This window comes from Choloepus didactylus, chromosome 6, assembly GCF_015220235.1.
Source record: "Choloepus didactylus isolate mChoDid1 chromosome 6, mChoDid1.pri, whole genome shotgun sequence".
NCBI lineage: Eukaryota > Metazoa > Chordata > Mammalia > Pilosa > Megalonychidae > Choloepus > Choloepus didactylus.
In genome coordinates, this window is record NC_051312.1 from 11,757,492 (window position 1) to 11,782,517 (window position 25,026).

At 48.2% G+C, this 25,026-nt stretch overlaps 1 protein-coding gene and 1 long non-coding RNA gene across 2 annotated transcripts; one reads left to right on the forward strand and one right to left on the reverse strand.

Annotated features, from left to right (window-relative positions):
* Positions 1 to 3,673: 3,673 nt before the first annotated feature.
* PLAAT4 (phospholipase A and acyltransferase 4) lies at positions 3,674 to 10,666 on the reverse strand. Its single transcript, XM_037840778.1, has 4 exons — positions 10,456 to 10,666; positions 7,926 to 8,034; positions 6,011 to 6,279; positions 3,674 to 4,418 (listed from the first exon to the last, which is right to left on the reverse strand). The coding sequence occupies exons 1-4, from the start codon at positions 10,462 to 10,464 to the stop codon at positions 4,320 to 4,322; spliced, it is 486 nt and encodes a 161-aa protein (XP_037696706.1). The 5' UTR covers positions 10,465 to 10,666; the 3' UTR covers positions 3,674 to 4,319.
* LOC119538058 lies at positions 9,694 to 23,542 on the forward strand. The gene is made up of 3 exons (XR_005217502.1): positions 9,694 to 9,846; positions 10,029 to 10,174; positions 23,235 to 23,542. It is a non-coding gene; the product is annotated as an uncharacterized LOC119538058 (long non-coding RNA).
* The last annotated feature ends 1,484 nt before the right edge of the window (positions 23,543 to 25,026 follow it).

The window sequence follows — 25,026 nt, forward strand, 5'->3', positions numbered from 1 at the left end:
AAAAACAAAACAAAACACCAAAACTCCTATTAGGATTGAGGCTACAGTTCTCCTTTCACCACCCTCCCCATTGTGGACACTGCCCCTTCCCCATGGCTTGGTGTACATCCTTCCAGATCTTTTCCTACACACTTGTGTATCTAGATACAGTTCCCTTATATGTAAAGCATTGTTTGGTGGCTTTGGGTTTTGTTTGTAATATGGTTCCAAGTACAGTTCATTTAGGAAATGCTTGAATCTTTTCCTTTCTTTACCAGTTTTGGGAATAATGTCTTGATTCCTTTGCATCTTCCAAAGATGTCTAATGAGTTTCTAAATAGCATTATGAATGCATGGATTGTAACCTATTTGATGTGTTTCAGTCTCTGTGTAGTTTATTCTCTTTGATGCTCAAGTTGTCTTTTGAGCATCTTTGGTCATGTTGAGCCAAGTCTTGGGCAGGTTGATTCTCAATCCCTGTCATCAAAGGCTTTACTTTCAACCACATCTTCCCAACTGGTCACCTCGTCACTCCCAGCTGCAGCTCCACTCCCAGGGGCCAGGGTGGTCCTGGCCCAGCAGGGTCGGGGGGAGGAGGAGTGCAGGCTGCCCCTGAGACTTCCTGAAACGGAGCTCCTGTGGCTCTGGATGTGGCCAGGGCAACACTGCCTCCTGCTCACACAGACTCCACTGCCGACTCCCAACCCTCCCCTGAGATCCTTTGCCCCAGTGTGAGCTTGGAGCCCGAGTTCAGATGCCCCAGGCCTGCCTGGGCCCTTCTGAGATCATTAAGGGCATAAATGTTAGAAGCAGTGAGTCCTAGGTTTCCATCATGCTCTTCTCACTAGGTCAGAATCTTTGGCCAGAGACTTGACCTTCCTGAGATGCAGTCTTCTCATCTGTCAAATGGAGCAAGGAGAGTTAACTCAAAGGAGTAATGGACAATGTCAAGTGTTCAGCCCTTTGTCTGGGCCCTGGGGCTTGGCGTGTCCGCACTCTACGACTTGCAAGAATGGCTCAGGGGCAGGTGAGCTGCAGGTGGCCCTTTAAGAGGCATTTAGACCTTCCTGGGAATCACACTCACGTGCTCCAGGCCTAACACACGCCATACCCAGCTTGGTGCATGGCCCCATACACTTTCACACACTCCACACCCACCCACGCTGCACCTCATAGACACACCCCTCACCCCGCCTCGAGCACACTTCTAGCAGCAGTACCCTCAGTAAAAAGGAGGGGCTTCCCACCTGTGTGAAGGGGACCCCCTGCTCCCTATTCCCTGCAGGTGATGAACGGGAGTGAGGGAGCCAGCAGGTGAGCCAGGCCTGTGACTCCAAGTGGTTTTATTAGATCTTCAGTTGAAACCAAGACCTTCCCAACTAAGGTTTCAAATTGGCTTTATTTAGTTCAGCAACAAAAGCAGACTTTAAGCCACCCAGGGAAGGGAAAGAGGAAGAAAGAGGGAGGATAATATGGCTGGCAGCCTTAGAGTTTCTCTGCTCCTCCTATGTCCTGGTCATACCAGAGCCCAACCCTGTTTGGAACATTCCGGTGGTTCTGGTAGATGCACACAGAGGAAGCTCCCAGCTCCCACGAGGCAGGGCAAGCAGCCTGGTGGCTTTCTTGTGTCCTGCCAGCTGTCCCGCAGCTCTGGGAGTAGGGAGGGTGACATCCAAAGGGCAACCAGGGTCATTCTGCACACACTCTAGTGTCATGTTTCTCTATCACCAGTCACAGCTATCTTAAACTTTTTTGAGCTCAAAAATAGTCTATGGAATATATATAGATATATTACATATATCTATATATATCTGCTCTCTAAAGCAACTTAAAACCATGAAGAAGATTTTGCTGAGACCAAGAAAAGAAGGCTGTCCAGAGATGTTGGCACAACCATTTTAATGAGCTTATGAAAATATGAAGTATGCTTTTATTACTTGTATATTTTTTTCACACTTTTGTTGAAGCCAGCTCATGGAAGTCAGCCAAGGGGCCAGGAGCCTGGAACTGGTTCAGGATATTTTTAAACTTCAGAGCAGCACTCTTCTAGAGGGCAGTAACATTACAGGCGGGGGGCGGTGTGTATGTTTTTCCTATGCTTTTTAAAATTTTTAAATTCTCTAACAACATTATGGATGTTTACCAATACTGCCTTATTTTGGTTTTGTCTTTAATGTTGGTTGTCAGGGGTACAACCATTTTTTTTTTTTTTTTGTATCAACTTTTTTTCTCATAATTGCAAAGAAGAGTGGTTGGGTTTCCGTACATACTAGTTAATGGGTTGATGAATGAAGTAAACATCTATTTCCTGAGCACCTCGAGTGACCTGGGCATTGTGTTTGAACTTGGAGTCGCAAAGATAGCAAACCTACACAGGCCCATCTCTCGGGGGTCCCTGCGCTTCTAGTCGGTGAGAGGGATTACAAATAAAACAACCGCATAGAACAGTGTTCAACTGCAATTGTGAACAGAGCTTTGAAGGGCAGGGACATGGACACTGGAGGCCCCCAAAAGGGGGATTTGACCAGAAGGGAGGCTGGACTCCACCCTGGAAGGACCTGGAAACAATGGATGGACCCTGGACAGGAGATGAGTTGGGGGAGAGTCAGCCTTACATTGCAAGAAGTGAAAAGCCGCCCCCTCTCTCTGTTGGCCCTGCACTCAGGATGGAGTAGCCAGGCCTTCTGATCTGGGGTAGCCACGAGGCAAGGTGGGTACAGACCCTTCTGGACCCCAAAGGGAGGCTGGCATTTCAGCTTGGGATCTGAGCATGACCCTTTTGGAAGTAGCAATTATAAGTTATTCTCTTTGTTCTTTAACCTTCTGAAAGTGCAGAGATTCTAGCAGAGCCTTAATAGTTAAGCCTGGTCTCTCCTGTGCTGGGGGGATAAAGGAATCTTCCATTTCTGGGAAGATGGGGCCCAGAGGAGGGTGACATCCCTACTCCTGTAGCCAGAGGGCTGGTGGCTGTGGTGACACCACCGGAGGACGGCCCAGTGGACAGGCCATTCAGCAGGGTGGCTGGTGGTAGAGGCCACGGGGGAGGCTCGAGCGGGAGAACGCGGGGACTCGGGCACTTCTGAGATCACGCCGGGGGCATGCTGGGAGGTAGTGAGGGATATTCTGAGGTGGTTAATTTTTAGCCCTCAACTAAGGGGCAGCCCAAGTCATGGCAACTTGGGCATGGGAACATAACAGAAGTTCCTCCGGTTGTCACCAGCAGGTGAGGACTAGACCTTAAGTCAAATAAGAAAAAGCTTTCTAAAAAGGAGTCCAAGTGAAGGAGGTCGTTGGAAGGATGCAGGGAGACGTCTATGTATTGAAAGTCAGCTGATGTGCTTATATTGGAGGTAATTACATTTTTTTCTTTGTTTTTGCGCCCTGAGAGTAAATTAATGACATGGAATTACTTCAATATTACGTCTACGCAGAATGACATAGAAAATTCATTGAGCATCTGCTCCATCCCAGGAATTGTGCTAGGTGCCTCCGACACATCGTCTTATTTGGTCCTCATGCCACTGTGAAGTGAATTATTACCCCCATTTCAGAGAGGAAAGAACTGAGACTTTCAAGACATTTTCCCAAGGTCACACTGCTAGGAACTGCTGGAAGCACCCAATCTGCGGGTGCTCCATGAATATTACATTCTTCCTTTTGTCAGAAGCTAAAAAATACACAGTGGAAGTCCTTTCTGGAGGGATAGAGACATTTATTGAGCCTTGTAAGGCAGTTTGGATCCAAAGACAACAAAGCCAAATGGCAGGCAACAATAAAAGGTGCATTCAAAGAAGTCACAGGGTGGCCCCAACTAGCAGAGGAAGGCTGCTCAGAAACCACACCGTTGGGTGGCAGGATTCCTTTTATTAATAGGGCTTTCTGTCCATTAGGAGGTTAAAGGATGTCTTGGACACATAAGGTATGTGAGCTTTGGCCAACAGGGGATTACACATAGTTTGTCTTGTAACTTTGGCAATGCCTGGTGGGGAGGGAGGGAGGAACGATCCGGCGCCCAAGTGGGGGAAAGGATGGGGGGCAGTGATGGGCGCGAACAAAGGAAGTGGCGCGAAGTGGGGAAAGGGAGGAGGCAGCGCCGGAGCCCCGGCTTCACAAAAGAGGGAAATGGGGGACGGACCCCGGGGGAGGGGCCCCGGGCCCAGACCTAGCAGTTACAATCAGACCGTGCTATAGCCAGGGAGAGCGGGAAAGCGGCCACGTGAACTGGAGGGAGCCAGACGGCGGCGCCAGCGTCCGCAGGCGGGGAGCGGAGCGGGGACCGCCTCCAGGGCGGCCTCCAGGGCTGCGTCACGGCCCGAGGTTGTGACTCCTCCTTCAGACTCTCACTGGTTTTGGCGTCTCCTAGTCACAACCGAGTACGTGAAGGCAGTCGCTAGTGCGAGGCCCAGGGTCACAGTTCCTCCAACCAAGAAATTTTGTACCTGCAAAGCCATCTGTCTCAGTGACGGCCACACCCAGTGCCGCCGCCAGTTCTCTCAGCCCCGCCTCGGAGGGAGGGAGACCCCGAATCCGACTACTTTGTACCCCCTCCGCCGCTGGCCCATCTCACCACCCCTCTCACTGGGATTACCGCAGCACTCAGCCGGCCTCCGGGCGTCTGCCTTGCCCTATCTAGTCTGTTTTTCCCACGGCAACCTCAGGGATCCTTTAAAGCAATAAGCTGGTTCACATCAGGTCTCAGCTGACGTGTCCCCGCCTCCTCAGAGTAAACCCTCCTCCCGCCGCTGCCTCTTAGACCTCACCTCCCCAGCCCCGCTCGTCTCCCGCCCACGTCCTCCCACCACTCTGCCCACCGGCTCGTCCTCGACCCGGCAGGCGCGCCCGCCTCAGCCCCGCCTTGCGCTTCCTCTCCACTGGCCCGGGGCTGGCTCGTCGCATTCTCTCAGCTCTCTGTTCAGATGCCACTTCACCTGATGAGCCGCCCCTGATCAGCCACTCTAAAATCCTCCCTTACCCTGCTTCGTTTTACAAATTAGAATGGACACCCAGTGAAATCTGAATTTCTGATAATGAATACTTAGTTAATATCCCATGCAATATTTGGGATATATGTATGCTAAAGAAGTATTCATTGCTTATCTGAAATCCAGATTTCACTGGGTGATGAGTTTTTTGTCGGCTCCCCCACACTAAATGTCAGTGCCTTTGAGGCAGGGACTCTTCACTGTTGTTCAGAGATGGAGGCTGAGCTCCTTCCTAGCAGAAGGAAGGGATTTCCTCAGTATTTGTTGAATAAGGGGATGGAGGGGGGGAAGGGGCAGTGTTTCTGAGTCCTGATCAACTGGCTCAGGCTCCCTGGGGACACAGGGCTGAGCCCTCTGGTAACTCATGGGCACCTCCTGGTTTTGGGGGTCCCTGGGGAGGTGAGATTCTCCTGCTAATGCAGTGGGCGGGCCCCACCCCCAGGCAACTAATGAGGGGAGCAGAGCAGCAGTTTAGCACAGTTTAGCAACTGTGGGAACCCTCAGGGGCCTCCCAGAAATAACTCAGGAAGACTGTGAAGGGGCAGGGGGAGGAAGTTGTGCCCAGATCCCACATATGAGAACTTTTTCCTGGCCCTGGGTGTGCTCTGGGGGTGTGGGAGACCTGTCCTGGTCCTGGGTGGGCTCAGACTCTCCCACCACAGGCAGGGCCTCCCTGGAGCTGCCTTCTGGGCTGGGCTCGGAGACAAAGAATCCCAGGGGATCAGAGGCAGGCCAGGCCCTCGGAGCTCCTCCATCCAACCCCTAATTCTGCAGGCAGGGAATCTGAGGCCCAGAGGGGAAAGTGACCTGGCCAGAGACGTCTACATCCCAAATTATATGTAGAGCTGGGATTTGAGCTCAGGTGTCCTGACTCCCAGCCATGGGTCTCTGAGAGCCCACTTTTCATCAGCTTAACACATTTCTCTGGGCCCGTGGTTCTCACCTCTGGCTACACAGCCCAGTCACCTGGGGAGCTGGACAAAAGACACCTAACCCCCACCCCAAGCAGAAACCCAGAGCGGGGTGGGCTACCCCATAGAGGGCCTTACCTGCCTGCACTCGGGAACGCCGTACCTCAGGTCCGTGACAAAGTGCTCGCAGTTCCTGCGCAGAATACTGTACGGCATCTCCTCCCCAATCCTACTCTTGGCAGCATGGATGATCACCTCGGCAGACCGAGGTACGTACTTGTGGTCCAAGAGGTTGTTGACCTGGTAGCGGCAGCCCCCCACCACGTCCTCCAGGCGCTCCTGTTTCACCACGGCCGTGTTGCTCAGAATGGAGAAGATGCTGGAGGAGCCAGCCCCGGGGTACTCACCTGGAAGTCAGGAGGGAGAGAGGGGGGCCCTAGATATGAAAGAAGGACAAAAGGAATCCACTACTGAGCGCTGGTGATTATCCTTTCACCAGTGTGACTGGAAGAGTCACGGATGTTGCTCTTTTCATGTAACAAGATATGAACATTTTTTCGCCTCAAGAAACCCTGCGATTCTCAATGATCACCATAGTATTTCATTGCATGCATGGCATAATTTATTTGACCAATCCCCTCTTACTGGGCATCTAGATGCTTCAAAAATTTCATCTTTGTCCACCTGTGTAATTTAGAAAGGGACCAAATTTGCTTTGTATCTACTCTGCTTCAGCACTAGGCTGTGCTGTTTTTCGTATATTATCTAATTTAATTCTCTTTCTGCCCTTCAAGGTAGATATTATCATCTCTGTTTTGCAGAACAAATACTGGAACCAGAGAGAGTTTCAGACCTAGGCTCTTTGCCTTGAAAAAATGGTAGAGCCGGAGTTTGAAACTGCTTCTTTTAAGTTGCACAGGTCAGATTCTTTCCACTGCACTGGAGGTCTTTGCGTAACTGTCTTGTATCCTGTGATTTTGTACCATTCTGGGCACATAAGTTCACGAAAGGGTCATAAAGCGATGGTGTCAAAATGCCATTCTACAGTGAGTCAGTCCAGGTTATTCATTTTTATGGGAACAGTCGCTAATGAGAACAATAATTAAATATGTTTTGGTTTGTATTTCTAATCACAAAGCTGATGTTCACTGTTCGCCCTTAGAATCCTCTTAAGAAAATCCTCTTGGGAAAAATGATTCAAACCTGAAAGTAAGGCACAAAAGGACACTGCGGTTTCGCATTCTCATTCTTCCTGTTACAAGCCCTGTCAGGGTCATGTGGATTTATTGGGATGATTTACCATTCCCTATCGGTTCAAATGTTTATATAACTCTGGGGAGATGGTAAACTGCAAAATCTGGCAAGATATAAAGGTATTGTTCTGGCAGTGATGATTTATTCCCCCCTGTGGCAATGCAGAAGAGAAAACCAAGTGTGGCATTGAGCCTTGGGAAATCCAAGTTTTGCATCTAAGGTAACATTCTTATGCCAGCATTCTGTTTTTTTTTCCCTCTGTCATTGTCGATACATATTTGTGTTTCCTGCATTCTCCTTTGAATTGGTTTTGTTCTCCTCCTGCTTCTGTTATTAATGAGTTAAATAAGCTGTTGATACGGGCATTTGTTTGAGGTTTTTTTTTTTTTTTAATGCATAAACCCTGAAAGCTGCTCTAATTACAGAGGATTAAGTACTTGTTCTGTGAAATCACATCAGCACGAAGGACCCAGCACTGAGAAACCTTTTCTTTATGAGAAACCTTTCTCTTTAAGAACATAGATGTTGAGAAAGTTTGATGTTTTAAGTCATCTCAGACTCAGCAAGTCCAGGGGAAACTGGCTTCAAGCTGGGGGAGATCAGAAAGCTGCAGCAGCCCAGCTTCCCTGCAGGAGGCAAATCAGCCTCTTCCCTGCTTCTCTGGACCCCCGGAATCCTCTGTGCTTACTGCAGGGCTCGGGGAGACCCTGTCTCCATCAGATGTCCCTTGCTCAGCTCTGTCTTTCAACTGTTCTTCTCTTAACAAATATATAGAAATGATGTATTTGACAGCCCTTACTTGGAGGAGCCAGGTGGATCACATAACCGTCCCCCACGTAGATGGCCCAGTGCTCGTAGCCAATGCGGAAAATCTCAATCAGGTCTCCAGGCTGGGGCTCGCGGTGTGTCTGCAACAGAAACCCAAGGGCTGGTGTCAATGGCCTTCTAGGCCACATCGGAGACCCTGGCTGGGGGAGCCGCTGCTGGGCTGAGACCCCCTTGCTGATGCTCTTTGCCTGGTGAGAACCTGGGCAGTGGCGAGACCCGCCCCTGGGATCCTCAGCCTGGCAGGTGCTCTAAGATGTTCTTCCCGATGGGGCACCAGGAGCCAGAAATGTGGAAAAAAATGGCCCTTGTGGAATGTGGAAGAGGAGGTTTGTCCAGGCTGAGTGTACGTTATGCATGTGTGTTGTGCACTCAGGGCTGAAAGGGGCACGGACTCTGAGTGTTGACATGTGGGCCGGTGTGTTCAAGCTCCTTCTCCGAGCCTGGGAAGACGGGCCCAGCTGGAGCACAATCCGTCAGTGGAGTCTCGAGCTTCTTTGGTCTTTACCGAACCACCCTCGGCCTGTCCCCCAGCCCTGGGTTGTCTGTAGCCACTTGAGGCACCATCTCCTCCTCAGACTGCCCCTTGCCCAGCCCTTGGAGCCACCAACCTGAGAGATAACGAGCTGAAGGCATCTCAGTGAGCTCCGAGTGGGACTCTTGTGGGACCACCCAGGGGGGTGGGCTGCAGGCACAGAGCCAGCCCTCTGATGGGCACTTTTCCAACACTAACAGCCATCGCCACTCCAGCCCAGGAGGAAGGAATTACCAGCCCATGGCCCGGGTGGAGGGACTTCCCCAGAGCACTGGGGCCAGGCAGGCCGAGCAGGGCTTCTCTGCGCCTCTCCCGCCTTCCTCTCCCCCCCACCTCCTTCCCCTCCCTGTGTCCCTCCCCCCGGGCACTCCGGTTTCTGGAATTGAGAAGTTTCCTGTTCTCCCTCTTTGTGCCTGGTCTCAGTGAGTGACAGCCTCTGCATCCTTCCTCCCAGGCTGCCCAGTCGGAACCCAGGGTCACCCTTAGTGCTGCCTCTTCCCTGCGTCTGATCACCAGCCCCGGCAGTGCCAACTCGGGGCGTCTCTCGGAATGCATTTCCTCATCCCATCTCCTTTCAGCTGACTTGGTCCAGGGGTCCCCGGCCTCACCTTGTGACCACCGCGGCCTCCCCACTGGCCTCCTGGCCTCCCTGTCCTTCCCACGCCACCTGCAGCCCCTCCCACGCCCAGACCAGTCTCCCAAAGAGCACCCCGTGCCTCAGGGCCCCATGCACAGCCTCTGGGTGCTCACAGGCCCTCCAGGACCTGCCCTTCCTTGTAGCTTCCTTGTGCTCTGCCCTCCGGGCTGTTTGAATGACCCTTGTTTCCTCCCTACAGAGCTCTCTCTTGGCTCTGCTCCTCTGCACATCCGATTCTCTCCGCCTCCACCACCGTCCCCACGCCCACTCTTCCTCGTCTCCTTCCTCTCGGAACCCCCTTCCCCCAGCAGCTGCCCTGAGGGCCCCAACCAGGCTTGGCTGCCCCTCGCTGGGCCCCCAGGTCCTCCAGGGTGTCCACCTCTCCTTGCTCCCCCTTAGTGCTCCACGCAGGATAGGATCCTGCCAGCTCGTCCCTCCCGCCCTGCATCTGAGGGTGCAACGAAGGCCTGGCAGGGAAGGGGCAAAGATATAAATAGCTACAGAAAAGGGTGGGCATGGGCAGGGCCAGGACCTCTGCCAGGTTTTTCTCTATCTCAGCTCGACAGCCATGTCAGCCAGGGCTCTGCAGGGCCCGGAGATGCTCTCCTTCTGGGGAGAAGGAGGGGACTTTGTATTCTGTCCCCTAAATGTGTAAGGTCCCGGCCTGGGCACAGACAGCCGCAGCTGGTGGCAGATGAAATCTGAACTAGGCACTCTTCCTGGGTAAGGAAATGGCTCTTTGCTTATCAGAGCCCAACTTTTTGTTTGGGTGGCAGTAAAGCCTCTTCCCCGGAAGCAGGTGCTGCACAGAGAGGGGATTTTCCTTCCCCTCAGAGCATAAAATATGCCTTCCTAGAATTGTCCCCTTTCCAGTAACTGTGTGAGGTCGGCTTCTTCTCTTTAAGCTGAACAACAGGGAGCTGGGCCCCACCTGCCTGCAACTTCTGCAAGACTTTATCAGGGAGCACAAATGGCCGTGGAAGAGAAAGGACAAAGGAAAGGGCTGTTTGAGGCTAAGAAGGGACAGGATCTCAACTAACAGCAGAGGCAGGTAAGGAGGGGACCTGCAGCTTCCCACAGACCCGGGATTGGCTCCCTCACAGTCCCCCACCTGAGTTCTTCCCCAGCTTGTTGTGGGGAGCTGCACCCCCTGGCTCAGGCAGACACAGCTCCCATCGTGCAGCCCCTTCCCCTGGCTCTGTGCCTGACTCAGAGAAGAAGCGGACGGGGCCGGAAGATCTCGCTGTCCTGCAGGAAATGGGACTTTTAAACAACAAGTTTTGATGAAAGTCTTGAAAAGATATATAATATAAAAGTTCTGGGGGGACTTACCGAAGCCATCTGGGAGCCAGGGTGGCGTCTGTGGTCTGTGGAGCGTGGCTGCTCCCGGGCCAGCTTTATAGCAGGTTGGAGAATTTCACTTTCAGTTTCCTTCCAACACTTCTCAGAAAGACACTATTTAAAAGCAAAATACTTGCTCCAAATGCAAAGGCTCTCGAGCACCTTCATCAGTCCATGGAATCACTGGTGCTTGAAGGTCCCCGGAACCACAGTCTCTCCTAGCCCGGCAAGAGGCAGAGAGACGCCAACCCCCATCCCACCCACAAGGGACATTTCCCCCTAGCAGTCACTTGGAAGTACCGAGCCAGAGGGCATGGGGACCGCCCAGGTGAGAGCCTGCACCCACGGAAAAGGACTGCAGGTAGTGGGTGCCTTAGCCCAGTGAGGCTCCGGCACTCACTGGCCCTGTTAGGGTGCATTTGGCTGCAAGATGCAGAACTAAACGAAAAGTGGCGTGCATGATCTGGAAGGTCATTACCTCAGTAACTTGGACAGGAGGCAGGTGACCTGGGTTTGGTCCAGCAGCTCACCCAGGCCACCAGAGACCCAGGCCTTTCGTCTCTCCGTCCTGCTGGCCCTCTATCAGCGGTGGCTCCCTGTGTGGTCCGATATGGCTGCAGCAGTCTCAAGAAACATTTTCAGAGGACGGTGCCCAAACTCAGGAAAGAAATGTGTTTCTTTTCCCCTCTCACTCTTTTTATCAGGGAACAAAATCTTTTCCATCACCCCCTGGCTGACTTGCTTCCACCCTTCTGTGGTCAGTCCTGGGTCGTATTTCCACCCCTAAATCAATCGCAGACGGGCCACCTGACCGGCTTGGGGCACTCCTGCTGGGCCCCCTGAATCTGTGGGGCAGGGGTCTTTTCACTGTCCAGTCAACCTCAGGACCCTCTTAGCCTGGGAGAAGCTGTGCTAGGGAGGTTGGGGAGAAATGGCTATCTGCAGGCAACCAACACACCAGGCACACTCACCTACTATCATCCCTGTTCGTTATAAGGCAAAGACGAGACTGGAATCAGTTCCCCTGTCAGCCAGGAGAGCAGGGAGGATAAGGCGTGGGAGGGAAGAGGTTATGCAGGTGAGCAAGTGGGAGGCCGGCTGTCGCAGAGTGTAACTCCGTGGTGATTAACCCAGAGGGACCTCACCTCGTATTCTTTTAAGTATTTACTGAGCTCCCACTACGTGCCAAGCTCTGCTATAGGCACTCGGGATGTACCAGAGGACAAGATGGGTAAGATTCACTGCCACTGTGGAACTTTCTTGTTGGGGAACACAAAAAATTTGGTAAAATAGATAATATGCTAGATGGCCAAAATGCTAAGGAGAAAAATAAGAACAGGATGGTGATAAGGGTGACGGGGCCGTGTGATCTTAGATGGTGTGGTTGGGGGACGGCCTCACTGGGAAGGTGACTTTTGAGTAATGAACTGAAGGAGGTGAGAGAGTGAGCTTTGCACACAGGTGAGAAGGTGTTCCAGGTAGAGGAAACAGCCGTAACTGGCAGTGAACCTGGAGCCCCGGAGACAGTCATAGGAGATGGCAGCTGAGAGCGGACACTTAAAAGCCCTGAGATCTGGGGCAAGTTACTTACATAAGATGGGAGATAATAATAACATCTATTTTTCAGGACTATTGTAAGGATTATATGAATTAATGAAAAAACATTTGTGGGGGACTGCTCTCCCTCCATGGGAGAAGCACACTTCCTTGACCCATTGACCTGGGCTTGATCACGTGACTTGCTCCGGCACCGGGATCGAGTGGGTGTGGTGCACACCACATCTGATCAGAGGCTTGAAATGCACTTCTGTGGTCTTGCACTTCTGACTCCTGCCACGGGAGAGGCACATACTGTGTACGTGATGCTCCCTCAGCCTGGATCCAGGTTGAGAGAACACATGTGGCACAGCTGGGTTGAGAAATAAATGGTTACTCTTGGGAGTCAGTGAGGTCTATGGGTTATGATTCAGCAAAGCCGATTAAGCACAGCACAGCACACTGCCTGATGCCTGTGTGCCCTCAATCAGTGTTAGCCCTGGGCTGCTTTGTGCGTTTGTGATTTTAGAAGTTAAACTTATTTTGAGTGAGTGCTGTTTTCTTATCTCTCACCCTCTGTGCTCCCTCCTCTGTGTCTGGTGGCTTTGCAGGTGCCTCCAACTGGCTCCTTAGGTTCCCAGTCCCGAGCCAGGTCTTATCACCCAGTTTCTGGACTTCTGGTATATGGTGGAGTGAGAGATATCACATACAGAGCTCCTGAGTTGGTGACTGGTTCTGATCCTGGTCACGAGGCTGTGTTTGCATTTTGTGCTTCCTGCAAGCTGTTGGTTGCTAAAAGTCATACTTCCTGGGTGGGGGCTGACCTCAGGTTTTTCCCCCCAGTCTCTTCCTCAGTTGAAGAGCCTATCTTCATCTTACATTTTTGTCTGTGATACTTCCTTTGTGTCCCATCTTCCTGGAGCTATCTTAGTCTCCTTGAGCCTGCAGAGTCTGCACTTTGGGCTGCCGATGTTTGCTTCTGTGTCTAGAGCCCCACAGACCTATGCTTTGTGCTTGAGATGCCATTCATGCTTTTGAGCTCAGCTATGTTCCCTGGCTTTCTGTTTTCAATGTTTTATTTGTCTTATGTTATCAACACAAGCAGTGAGAGTGACTGGTGTCTGACCTCCCTATGCCACCTTAGTGTTGGTTGGGGATTCAAGGAAATATTGGATTTACTGGTGGGCCCTGGACTCATGGGACAGGTGACCATTAGTCAGTGATATGTGTGTTGGGTTCTACTAAGCTAGAAAGCCAAGGGCATTTGATGGAGGTATGGAATAGTGCCTGCTTGGACAAATTTGCACTATGGCTTGTGAACTGTAAGAAAATGTTAAAAGAATGGGATGTATCAGAGACTGAGAAATGCAAGAGGATTATGGAATGTTTGCTGGGTCTTCCCTTCAAATGATACTTGGATTGCATTAGCCTGACTGCCTGTCTGCTGTCGGCTTTGGGATGGTGCAGCTGCACCTGTAAAGCCCTGGCCTACTTAGCAAATAGTGCATAAAAAGACTTCTGTGTGCTGAGATTAAATGCTTTCTTCACACATATCAGTGGAGAAGGGACTTGCCTCAGTTGCTGTCCCTTCTTCCCAGGCTCACCCAAATCCCACCCCCTGCTGCTTACACTATGCCTTTTTTCCCATGCCCATCCCCAATCCCCTTAATACACATGTAACATACACTTACTACTCAGACACATACGTGTAGCATATAACCCAGAAATACCCCTCTTAGGTACTTACCGAAGTGAACAAAAGACATCTTCAGGTTAAAGAAAACCACCAGCATCTATCACTAGTAGACATACACTAAAGGAATTGCTAAAGGATGTTCTTCAGAAAAAAGGAAAATGACACCAGAGGAAAACTTGGAACGTCAGGAATGAAGGAAGAGCAACAGAAGTGGTAAGGATCTGGACAAATAAGATAGACTATTTTTTTTTCCTTTTAAATCCTTTATAATATGTATGACTGCTGAAAGCAAAATTATATCATTGTTGAGTATCTCAGGGACATCTACACAAGGAGGAAAGGAAGAAATATTTCTTTATCAGCTGCTCTCAACCATTGTGGTTAACTCCCCTAAAGTTCGGGGTTGCAGGCATCCCATTTATTCCAGCAGAATCCCTGGGTCAGGAAATGAGAAGCATGTGGCATGGACCTGACGCAAAGCTCTCTCAGATTGCACCTGCAGAAGCTGGTTCAAGCTTGCATGGAACAGGTTGCTGCAGTAGTGACTGGATAATGAGAGGTGAGGTGGAAAGGAAGAGAAGTGGTGCCAAGAGGTGTCCAATGTAGCACACTGTAAGCAAAACTACAGAACATCAAAGACAAGGAGAAAATCTTAGAGGAGGCCAGAGAAAAATGACAGATCACATTCAAAGGAATGAAAATAAAGCGCCAGCTTTAAGAGCAACATTGGAAGCTGGAGTCGGAGGAGTGATCTCATAACCCAGTTATTTCTCACCTTTTGAGATAGACAGAACACAGGGTGCTCTCCTCGATACCTGGAGGAGGAAACTAAATCTCAGACTGGTAACGTGACTTGGCAGAGATCATTCTGCTGGCTCGCCGTAGCACCAGAATGTAAATCAGTCCTTTCTGAATTTTTGTGCAATTCACTTTTCTGTGTTATACACTGACGCTTGTTGAAATTTCTTTTTTCAGACTGTAAAGTAAGAGGTAGGTCTAGGTTCAAATCCTGACTCCTCTACTAGTTTACATTTTATGACCTTAGGCAAGTCACATAAACCTTTTGAACTTCGGTGTCCTTATATATAAAGTGAGAGAAATAATAACAAGCAAAAGGTATAAAATGCCTGGCACTTAGATGGAGCTCAGTAAATGGTGGCCATTATCGGTATAAATATGAGGAAGACCATGGTGGATCTACTGATGCCTGCCTGTACTCTTCCAACCACTCCAAGCAGTTCAGGAAAGAAAAGAATCACACCAGAAGCGGGGGTCATACCTGCCTGTCATAAGCCACACTATATTTCAGATTAGTGACAGAGCGCTCAGCGTTTCTGTACAGAAGGGTGTAGTCCAACTTCTCATCAATTTTCTCCTTTGTAGAACTAATGATCCCATAAACAGGAAGTGGTGGGAACTCTTGATCCAAATGGTTGCTGACCCAGTTAAGTTGACCCTCCACCACCTCTTCCAGGGGTTCTTGTTTCATTTCTCCCAGGCGTATCAGATTTGAAGATAAGCTGGAGAAATCTGTGGGGTAGCCATCTGGATATCATAAAGATATCCTTATTGGGAGGCCACGGGGTGCAGTGCAGAAAGGAAGGAGGGAAAGATGGAAAGTAAGAAAACCTCCACTCTTGATTTTTTTGGTGTGTCTGTATATCATACTTCTCTTTTCTCTTGCTATGTATAACAATTAATGAAGGTTTAATATGTTATATCCAATTTGTAATGTGCTCTATTCACTTAATATTTCCCCCATGTCTATATAGAAACATCTCATGCTTTGCCTCTTCTGGAATTCCATTTATAACCATGTACCACAATTTATTTAACCAAGCCACATTATTGGGCATTTGGATTGTTTCCCATTTTTGATCGTTATTTTAAAAATGCTGTTACAAAATTCCTTGTACATTTGGGATATTCTTTGCATACTTGTCTGATTAGGAGAAAATCATCTGAATGCAATTTCTATTTGCCAGGCACAATGCTAATTGCTTTTACACATATTATCACACTTTTCTCCATATTCCTGAGGGTAAATATGATTATCCCCTTTTTATAGAAAGCCTCAAGGTTTGCATTTAAACAGAGACTCATTCTTTTTTTTTTAAATTCATTTTATTGAGATATATTCACATACCATGCAGTCATACAAAACAAAGTGTACGTTCAATTGTTCACGGTACCATTACATAGTTGTGCATTCATTACGAAAATCAATCCCTGACACCTTCATTACCACAAAATAACAAGAATAAAAGTGAAAAAGAGCAATTAAAGTAAAAAAGAACACTGGGTGCCTTTGTTTGTTTGTTTGTTTTCCTTTTCCCATTTTTCTACTCATCCATCCATAAACTAGACAGAGGGGAGTGTGGTCCATATGGCTTTCTCAATCACATTGTCACCCCTCATAAGCTACATTTTTTTACAATCAAAACAGAGACTCATTCTTACCTGGAGGAGCCAGATGGACCCACAGCCATCTCCTATGTAGACGGCACGGTGCTCAGGGCCAGGGTCAAGTGTCTCAATTATGTCTCCTGTCTCCAGCGCTTCGTACACCTGTGATGGTAAAACCAGATTCAACGCAGACAAATCTGAGCCCTTTTAGGAAGCACCAGAGACCCTGCCTGGGGGAGTGGGGGATGCAGCTCAGACTGCAGGCCCTTCTCTCTGCTGTCCTCACCTGGGGGGAACCCAGGGCGGGGCAAGTTCCCATCACAGGTCGCCCAGCCCTGCTGTCACTCTCAGAGGATTCCCTGTGTGGGAGTGCAAAGGGCTGGAACCCGGGAAAAACCATCCCTTGAGAAAAGTGAGCGGGGAGGGTGTGCCCAAGAGGAGAGTCTGTTTCGTGAGCGTTGGTGTGTGCATGTGTTTATATGAGGTTATGTGCAAGTGCTTCTGAGAATGGGCCCATGTGTGCCTGCATGCAAGCACCTTCCCTGCTTTGGGGGGTGCCGCCCCCCCCACCCCCCGTTTGGAGCTCTCGAGCCCCTTCCACCTTGGCAGACCAGCCCTCAGTGCTGCACCACCTCCTCCTGCCTGGGCACTGGTGATGGCCGCATGAGGTTCTCCTCCCTCAGATTCCCTCCCCAGCCTCGGATGCCTGTCCCTGGGAGCCAGTTTAATGCAACCCAGTGGCTCAGGCAGGCCCACTTCATCTGGGGGTCCCACAGTGACAGCAGTGGGTGGTTGCCGCCATACCGGAACAGGACTGCTGCTGGGCACTTTTCACCCGGTGCATCCAATCCTCACAACAGCTCCAGAGCAAAGGAGTCATTGTCCCCATTTCATAAGTATGAAAGTCGAGGCTCAGAGAGGTTGAGTGATTTTCCCAAGGATGCACAGCTAGGAAGAGGCTGAGCAGGGTCTTCCCTCTGGCTACTTCTGTCCCCGGTCTCCCCTTCTACCTCCCCTCCCGTACCTCCTGACCAGTTCTCAATGGCCCACTGCGAGAAACCCCTGCCTTTATGAATTGAGACATTTGGTTCTCCCTCTCCCTATGTTCCTGATTTGGTACTCCCCTAACCACCCCTCACCCCAGTTACCCAGTCAGAAGCCAGGGGTCAGCCTTCACTCTTCTCTCTTCCTCGGGCCCACACCCATCACCGAGGCCTGTGGATTGCAACTCCTGAAGTTTCTCCTGAATTCATTCCCTCTCCTAAGGTGACCAACTGTCCCCATTTGCCTGGGTCTAGGGGGTTTCCCGAGACTTGGGACTTTCAGGGCTAAAACTAGGAAAGTCCTGGGCAAACGGGGGCGAGTTGTTTCCTGTGTCCTCTCTCCGCCCCCCCCTCTTCCTGCCTTGGTTCCGGTCGGGCACCCCCGTCCCTCCCCGGAGGACGGCGGCAGCCTCCTGACCCACCACACGCCCTGACCACGCTTCATCTGGTCTCGAGCACAGTTGGCGTGACCATCCCAAAGGGGACATCTGACCATGCTGCCCTCCTGGGGGAAGCTCACGGCCCCTTTCCAGTCCGGTCCTCTCCGTCCTCCCCGTGACCTGCCCTCCAGGCTCAGCAGGTGCCTCGCCAGTTCCCCCAGCCCGTGCTGTCTCTCCCCATCTCCCACCCATAACGCAAACTGCCCTCCTGCCAGCACCCCCACCCTCAGCAGCCTGCCCTGACTGCCCGGCCTGGCTTGGCTGCCTCTCGTGGGGCCTCTACTTTCCTCACTGGGAACGGTGTGGCTGCCTGCATCTGCCTACCTGCCCTGGGGTTTGAGCTGTGTTTGGGGTGGGAGGTGGGTGTCAGATGGGGTGGTCCCTTCCCTCCCTGTATCTCCGGGCCTGGCCGTGACATGAGACTGCTTGGTGCCAGGTAGATGTGGAAGAAACATGCATGGAATGAAAGGAGGAATTTATTAAATACTGAAAGACGAATAAAGTGCTAGTGCCCAGCTCACCCCTCCTCAGTCTCATCCAGACAGAGTACGGCAAGACGTTCCCGTGGGGCACCCAAGGGTCTGCCTGCCAGACCGTGTAAGGCAAAGTCAGGGCCCTGTCACCTGCGGCTGGAGGTCAGCTGATTCTGCGCTCAGGCAGGGAGCTGTCCTTCTGGGGGCAGAAAACAGGGGCAGGGGCCCAGGGATCATGGAGGGACCGTGGGCAGGGGGCCAGGTGCTTCCTTCCCCCAGAAGCCAGGGCTCCCCTGCCTGGCAATGTCGTGCTTCCCTCTTATGGGAGGCCAGCCTGAAATGTCCGTTCAGCTGGGCCCCGCTTAGCTGGACAGTCCTGCCTGGAACTTCCAGAAGCCCTGGGCTGAGAGTGGACTTTACAAAGGAGGAAGAGGTGGCTCCGAGTAGCTGTTTGGGGCAGAGCAGACGAGGCAGGCCAGATGAGGGCCCGCTTGGGAATTCCTCTCCTCAGCCCAGACTCGGGGCCCCTTTCACACCATGTGCTCTGTGCTCCCTGCTTCGTGCCCTGTGCTCCACCTTGGGGGCTCCGAGAGGACTCAGACACGGCCCAAAGACCTCCCAGTCCAGCAGAGAAAATGGACTGTTAATCAACAAATACAGTTTTCCGAGAAAGCCTTCAAAAGGCAAGCTGCTGTGCTCAGTCCGTCCAAGAGAGCAAACCACGCTGAGCCATTTGAATGGGAGAAGCCACTCACTGTGGAGTTAATAATAGAAAGTTCCAGGAGCACTTACTGAAGCCAGCGGGGAGGACCGGGACATCTCTCCAGCCTTTTGTAGCAACACTGAGAGCTCCACTTGCAGTTTCCTGCTGACACCGTCCAGAAAAACATCTAATTCAAAACCAGGCATTAAAACATGCAGAATGAATAAACTTTTTAGAATATATTACACTAAAATATTGGTAAATATTGCTCAATTTTTCTGTCATTTGATATTCTTAATAAAAATTCAGAGATCAGGCTGATATTTACCTCTGTATGAGGGACTATGATTTTACCAACATTTCTAGAGAAGTCTCAATTTATGCTTGTTGTCCTGTATGTATCCAGGATTTATTTTATTAGTACAGTTATGCTTTTATCATAGTACTTATGATTCATAATTCTGTCTGCCACCATTTGGTGGTTTCCAAATCTATCATAAACTTTTTATTCTTTTTAGGTTTCTTGTTTTATTTTCCAAAGGATATTTTTAAGCCTCTTTTTCAGTTCATAACAATTTTTGGCTGTTTCTAATCTAATTTTTTGCTAAACATTGTTTTCTTTATTATATTATTTTCTCCTCTCTTTATTATATGAGCTTCATTGCCTCATTATTAATCAGTTTTTGCCTTATATTTGCTACTTTGTCAACTCATGTATATTATTTGAATTCTATTTCACAGAAATATATTTTATTACATTTATATTTTAAGGAAAACAATTTTTCATCATGTTTTTTATATATTGTGATATAACATTTCTATAGCACATTGGCTACCTTTTCTTATGTTTCGTTCTTCCTTTTTACTTTTGATACCTGATTTCAGCTAAAGTTAAATATTTTACATTCAAAGAAATATGTTCCTATTTCTACCAATCAATGACTTTCAATCAAAAATTGGTTTCCAGTTGTATTTAAAACACTTAGACCTTTTATATATGCTGCACAGGTTTTCATAGTACAACAATTAATGAAATGTTTTACAGTTCTGTATATGTTATTTATTATTGCATGCTTGAGGGAAAAAATGGTTGTTTTTATCTTCTATTTTATCCTTAAAGGACAAAAATTTAATTAAAAAATATATTTTCTCTTTTTTTTCCAAAATTTTTATTGAGATTGTTCACATACCATACAATTATCCAGAGATCCAAAGTGTACAATCAATTGCCCCTGGTACTCTCATACAGCTGTGCATCTATCACCACACTTAATTTTTGTTAAATTTTTAGAAACTTTTCATTACTCCAGACAAGAAATAAAGCCAAAGACGAAAAAAGAAAAAAGAAAAGGAAACTCGAATCCTCCCATATCCCTAACCAACCGCCCTCAATTGTTGACTCATAGTATTGGTATAGTACATTTGTTACTGTTTATGTAGTGTAGGTTGTAGTTTTCTGTTGTCTAGCCATCTACCCTCCTAGGCCACCCCAATCAGGTTTTCCTAGATGAGAACAGGCTCAGGTCACAGAAGGAGGAAATATATTTCCTTGATGGAAAGCATCCTGTGCTTTTCTGCCCAACAAGTGTACCTGTCAGCCTGTCACCAGCTGGTGTAAGGGGGTGTGGCCGGTGGCTCTCCTCCCCCAGGCTTTGGGGTCTGGTTCCAGTAAGGCAGGCAGTAGAGCTGGGCTCCTCCCTTTCCTCTTGGGAAGCTATGCCCCCCCAAAGAAGTCATCTGCATATCAGTAAGTTCTTTGTTTCTCTGACTCTGCCGGTCAAAGTGCTGCGATTTAAAAATGGCTGAGGCTTTCTTTACTGCAAAGTGCTGCGGGCTGTAAATGGCTGAGGCTTTCTCCACAGAGAGAGAAAGGGACAGAAAACTCCCAGATTCACCCGTCAGCCAGAGATAGCACCTGATCCTCTGGGCTCCCTGTCCTGAGACAGATATGACCCCTGACTCTCCCAAGGTCAGTTGTCACCCAAAGCCTCTGTCTGCTTGTTGAGGATTCGCTGTCTGTATTGAGCAGTTAACATTAAAGCCCCAGTTGGAGCTGGGCTGAGGTCCACTAGCTTGTTCAGAGAGTGCTGCTCTCTAGCACCACGAGGTTTCCGTGAGGGAGGGGCTCTTGGCTCTCGGCTTTGTGAAACAAAACAAAACAAAACAAAACAAAACAACACCAAGTGTTTATTAAATACTGAAAGACTGATAAAGTGCATAGAAAATTGCATTTGGTGGTCTGATCACATGACCTAAAAAATAAGGAAAAGGACTGGCTCTGTTCCTACTTGAGAAACTCAAGGTCCTGGTGGACAGGAAAAGGATGGGGGGCAGCCGGGAACCCTGCCCTGGGGAAGGGCTGTCCTTAGAGGCAGAGAGATGCCTTCTTACCCCCGGAAGAGGCCTCTCTCCCCATATTCATTAACTAACTGCCAATATTCTGCAGGATGGATGGGAGCACAGGAGGCCCTGCGTTGGGAGTTGGCACAACCCTTGGGTTTTTGAACCAGGGGTAGGTTAGAGTGAAAACATTGCTCTTTTTACTTTAAACAGGGATGGCTCTCCATTTCTGAGAATGATCACATGGCCCACTGATAGTTTGCTACTTCCTGTGGTTTATGGTTTGTGCACACATTCGCATCACTCTGGTGCAGTTTCGCTGTTGGCCCTTGGTTTCACAGCTGACTTTCCAGAAGAAGAGAGAGACAAGGGGAAATCTTTGAGAGGTATTATTTCCTGAGGGTGACTTCTTATTTGATAACTGTGAACTGCATTTGTATTGTTATACTTTTATCAAAATACAATCATAGCACAATTGAGATTTTTTCATTTTTGTTTATTTTTTTAAAATGAAGTATGAGGGGAAAAAAAAGAGCAGACCCTGATACTTGTAAACTGGTCTGGCATTCGCAGTGAATCTATGTATTTCTCCTGTTGAGCATAAACAATCTCAGAAAATACAGTCAAGGTCACTCTGCAATATGACAGAGTGAGATAAAAGAAAATCAGGTTACAGTTTTGTCTAAGCACAGACTAAGACAAGGTCACTGTGCCGGTTTGAATGTATTATGTCCCCCAGAAAAAGCCATATTCTTTGATGCAATCTTGTGGGGCAGACATAATAGTGGGGATTAAGTTGGAACGTTTGGATTAGGTTGTTTGCATGGAGATGTGCCCCACCCAACTGTAGATGATAACTGATGGGATATTCCCATGGAGGCATGGCCCCACCCATTCAGGGTGGGCCTTGATCAGTGGAGCCATATAAATGAGCTGACTCAAAGAGAAGGAACTCAGTGCAGCTGTGAGTGACGTTTTGAAGAGGAGCAAGCTTGCTAGAGAGGAATGTCCTGGGAGAAAGCCATTTCGAAACCAGTACTTTGGAGCAGACATCAGCTACGTGCCTTCCCAGCTAACAGAGGTTTTCCGGATGCCGTTGGCCATCCTCCAGTGAAGGTACCCGATTACTGATGTGTTACCCTGGACACTTTATGGCCTTAAGACTGTAACTGTGTAGCCAAATAAACCCCCTTTTTATAAAAGCCAATCCATCTCTGGTGTTTTGCATTCTGCAGCATTAGCAAACCAGAACAGATTTTGGTACCAGAGAAGTGGGGTGCTTTTGCTGCTGAGTTTGCAAATACCAAACATGTTGGAATGGCTTTTTAAATGGATAAGGGGAAGATTCTGGAAGAATTGTGAGGAGCTTGATAGAAAAGGTCAAAACTGCTTTAAAGAGACTGTTTATGGAAATATGGAATCTAAAGATACTTCTGATGAGGACTTGAGCAGAAATGATGAATGTGTTGTTGCAAACTGGAAGAAAGGTGATCCTTGTTTTAAAGTGGCAGAGAATTTGGCAAAATTGAGTCCTGGTGTCTGAAGGAAGGAAGAATTTGGAAGCAACAACCTGGAATACTTAGCTGAGGAGATCTCCAGACAAAATTCTGACGTTTCAAGAGTCTGCCTTTATTAATGAAAGTTTGGAGGCTTCCAAACTCAGTTGGGATAAAAACTTCTCTCCTTAAAAAATTCTTTAGCTAATGGTAATGCAAAATGTGGGAAACTTAAAGCGGCTCCCTTGTAGGCCTACCAAGAACCCGTTCTAATTGTTCCCAACTACAGCCCTCCCCTCCCTTACCTCCTGGTCTTACCCTCAGAATCTCATTCAACCCTTCTGGTTCCTTCCCTTTCCCTCATCTTCCTTCTAAATCACTTGTAATTGATAGCTGGATAAGTAGAAAAAATACTCAATATAATTCTTTAGCTAGAAAATGCTTAAAATAGTCCTCAGTAGCCAAAAACCAACCAACCAACCAAACAACCAAAAAAAAAAAGTTTATCAAGATCATGTCAGTCAAGCAGCTTTGAGTTATTCTAAGCATAAAAAGCCCTTGTTAAAATAACTTGCTGTTGCTCTAATCTCAGCAATGACAATGACAATAACAACAACAATTTACTTTCTATTCCCAGGAACTCTCCCAGCATTGCCTGCAGAATGATGCAGGGATTTCACCATGTGGTCTGAAAATCAGTTCCTTCTTGAAAAACAAGCCTGAATGAGGGGAAGACTACAAGATAATAGGAGATATGACCAAACAGCTTTTTCTCTTCTGTTTTTTTTCCCTTCTGCTTTCTTCTGAATCCTGGCCTTTTTTTTTTTTTTTTTTGGTCTGTTTGGGGTTATAAAAACCCAAACCACTCTTCTCACTCTGAACTGATCTTGGAAAATTTTTAACCCCTCTACTTCCTTGTTGATGCATCTTCAATAAACTCTCCTTCTCATCAAAACAGAGACTTGTTTCTCTGTTTGATGTGGGATCAGTGGGCCTGACTAGGGCCATGTTTTCTGATGGTAACACAGTGTCCCTTAAAATTGCAACTCCCATGGGAGGGGGAGCCTGACATTGACTGGTGTATAGATGTTTTTTTTAAAATTAAATTCAGTTTTTTTGAAATATATTCACATACCATACAGTCATCCATGACATACAATCAACTGTTCACAGTACCATCATATAGTTATGCATTCATCACCCTAATCTATTTTTTAATCTTCATTTTATTGAGATATATTCACATACCGTGCAGTCATACAAAACAAATCATACATTCGTTTGTTCACAGTACCATTACACAATTGTACATTCATCACCTGAATCAATCCCTGACACCTTCATTAGCACACACACAAAAATAACAAGAATAATAATTAAAGTGAAAAAGAGCAATTAAAGTAAAAAAGAACACTGGGTACCTTTATCTGTTTGTTTGTTTGTTTGTTTCTCCAATTTTTCTACTCATCCATCCATAAACTAGACAAAGGGGAGTGTGGTCCTTATGGCTTTCCCAATCCCATTGTCACCCCTCATAAGCTACATTTTTATACAATTGTCTTTGAGATTCATGGGTTCTGGGTTGTAGTTTGATAGTTTCAGGTATCCACCACCAGCTACTCCAATTCTTTAGAACCTAAAAAGGGCTGTCTAAAGTGTGCGTAAGAGTGCCCACCAGAGTGACCTCTCGGCTCCTTTTGGAATCTATCTGCCACTGAAGCTTATTTCATTTCCTTTCACATCCCCCTTTTGGTCAAGAAGATGTTCTCCATCCCACGATGCCGGGTCTACATTCCTCCCCGGGAGTCATATTCCACGTTGCCAGGGAGATTCATTCCCATGGGTGTCTGATCCCACGTAGGGGTGAGGGCAGTGATTTCACCTTTCAAGTTGGCTTAGCTAGAGAGAGAGGGCCACATCTAAGCAACAAAGAGGCATTCGGGAGGAGGCTCTTAGGCACAATTATAGGGACGCCTAGCCTCTCCTTTGCAGCAACCGTCTTCCCAGGGTTAAATCCTGTGGTAGAGGGCTCAACCCATCAAACCACCAGTCCCCTGTGTCTGTGGTCATGTTAGCAATCATCGAGGTGGGGTAGGCCAATACCCCTGCATTCTCCACAGACTCCTCAAGGGGGCTCTGCATATTTTTTTCCTTGTTTTTTTTTAACTTTTTTTTTTTAAATTAACTGTATGAAAAATAAAAGAATTAAAAAAACAAAAAACAAAAAACAAAAAAAAAAACATACAATAAAAGAACATTTCAAAGAGACCATAACAAGGGAGTAAGAAAAAGACAATTAACCGAAGATACCTCCGTTACTTCCAACATGTTCCTACTCTACCCCAAGAAAGTTACCTAATATAGCAGCATTTCTGTGAACTTGGTCCTACTATACCCATCAGAAATTAACAGACCATAGTCATTCCTGG

Bases quoted from the DNA above. Each gene is read 5' to 3' on its own strand.
- PLAAT4 (XM_037840778.1), bottom strand. The intron at 6,280-7,925 runs GTAAGGGCTGTC...CCTGACTTCCAG, and splicing joins GATCCACCTGGCTCCTCCAA to GTGAGTACCCCGGGGCTGGC. The intron at 4,419-6,010 runs GTAAGGCCCTCT...ATGGCTTTGCAG, and splicing joins GCGTTCCCGAGTGCAGGCAG to GTACAAAATTTCTTGGTTGG.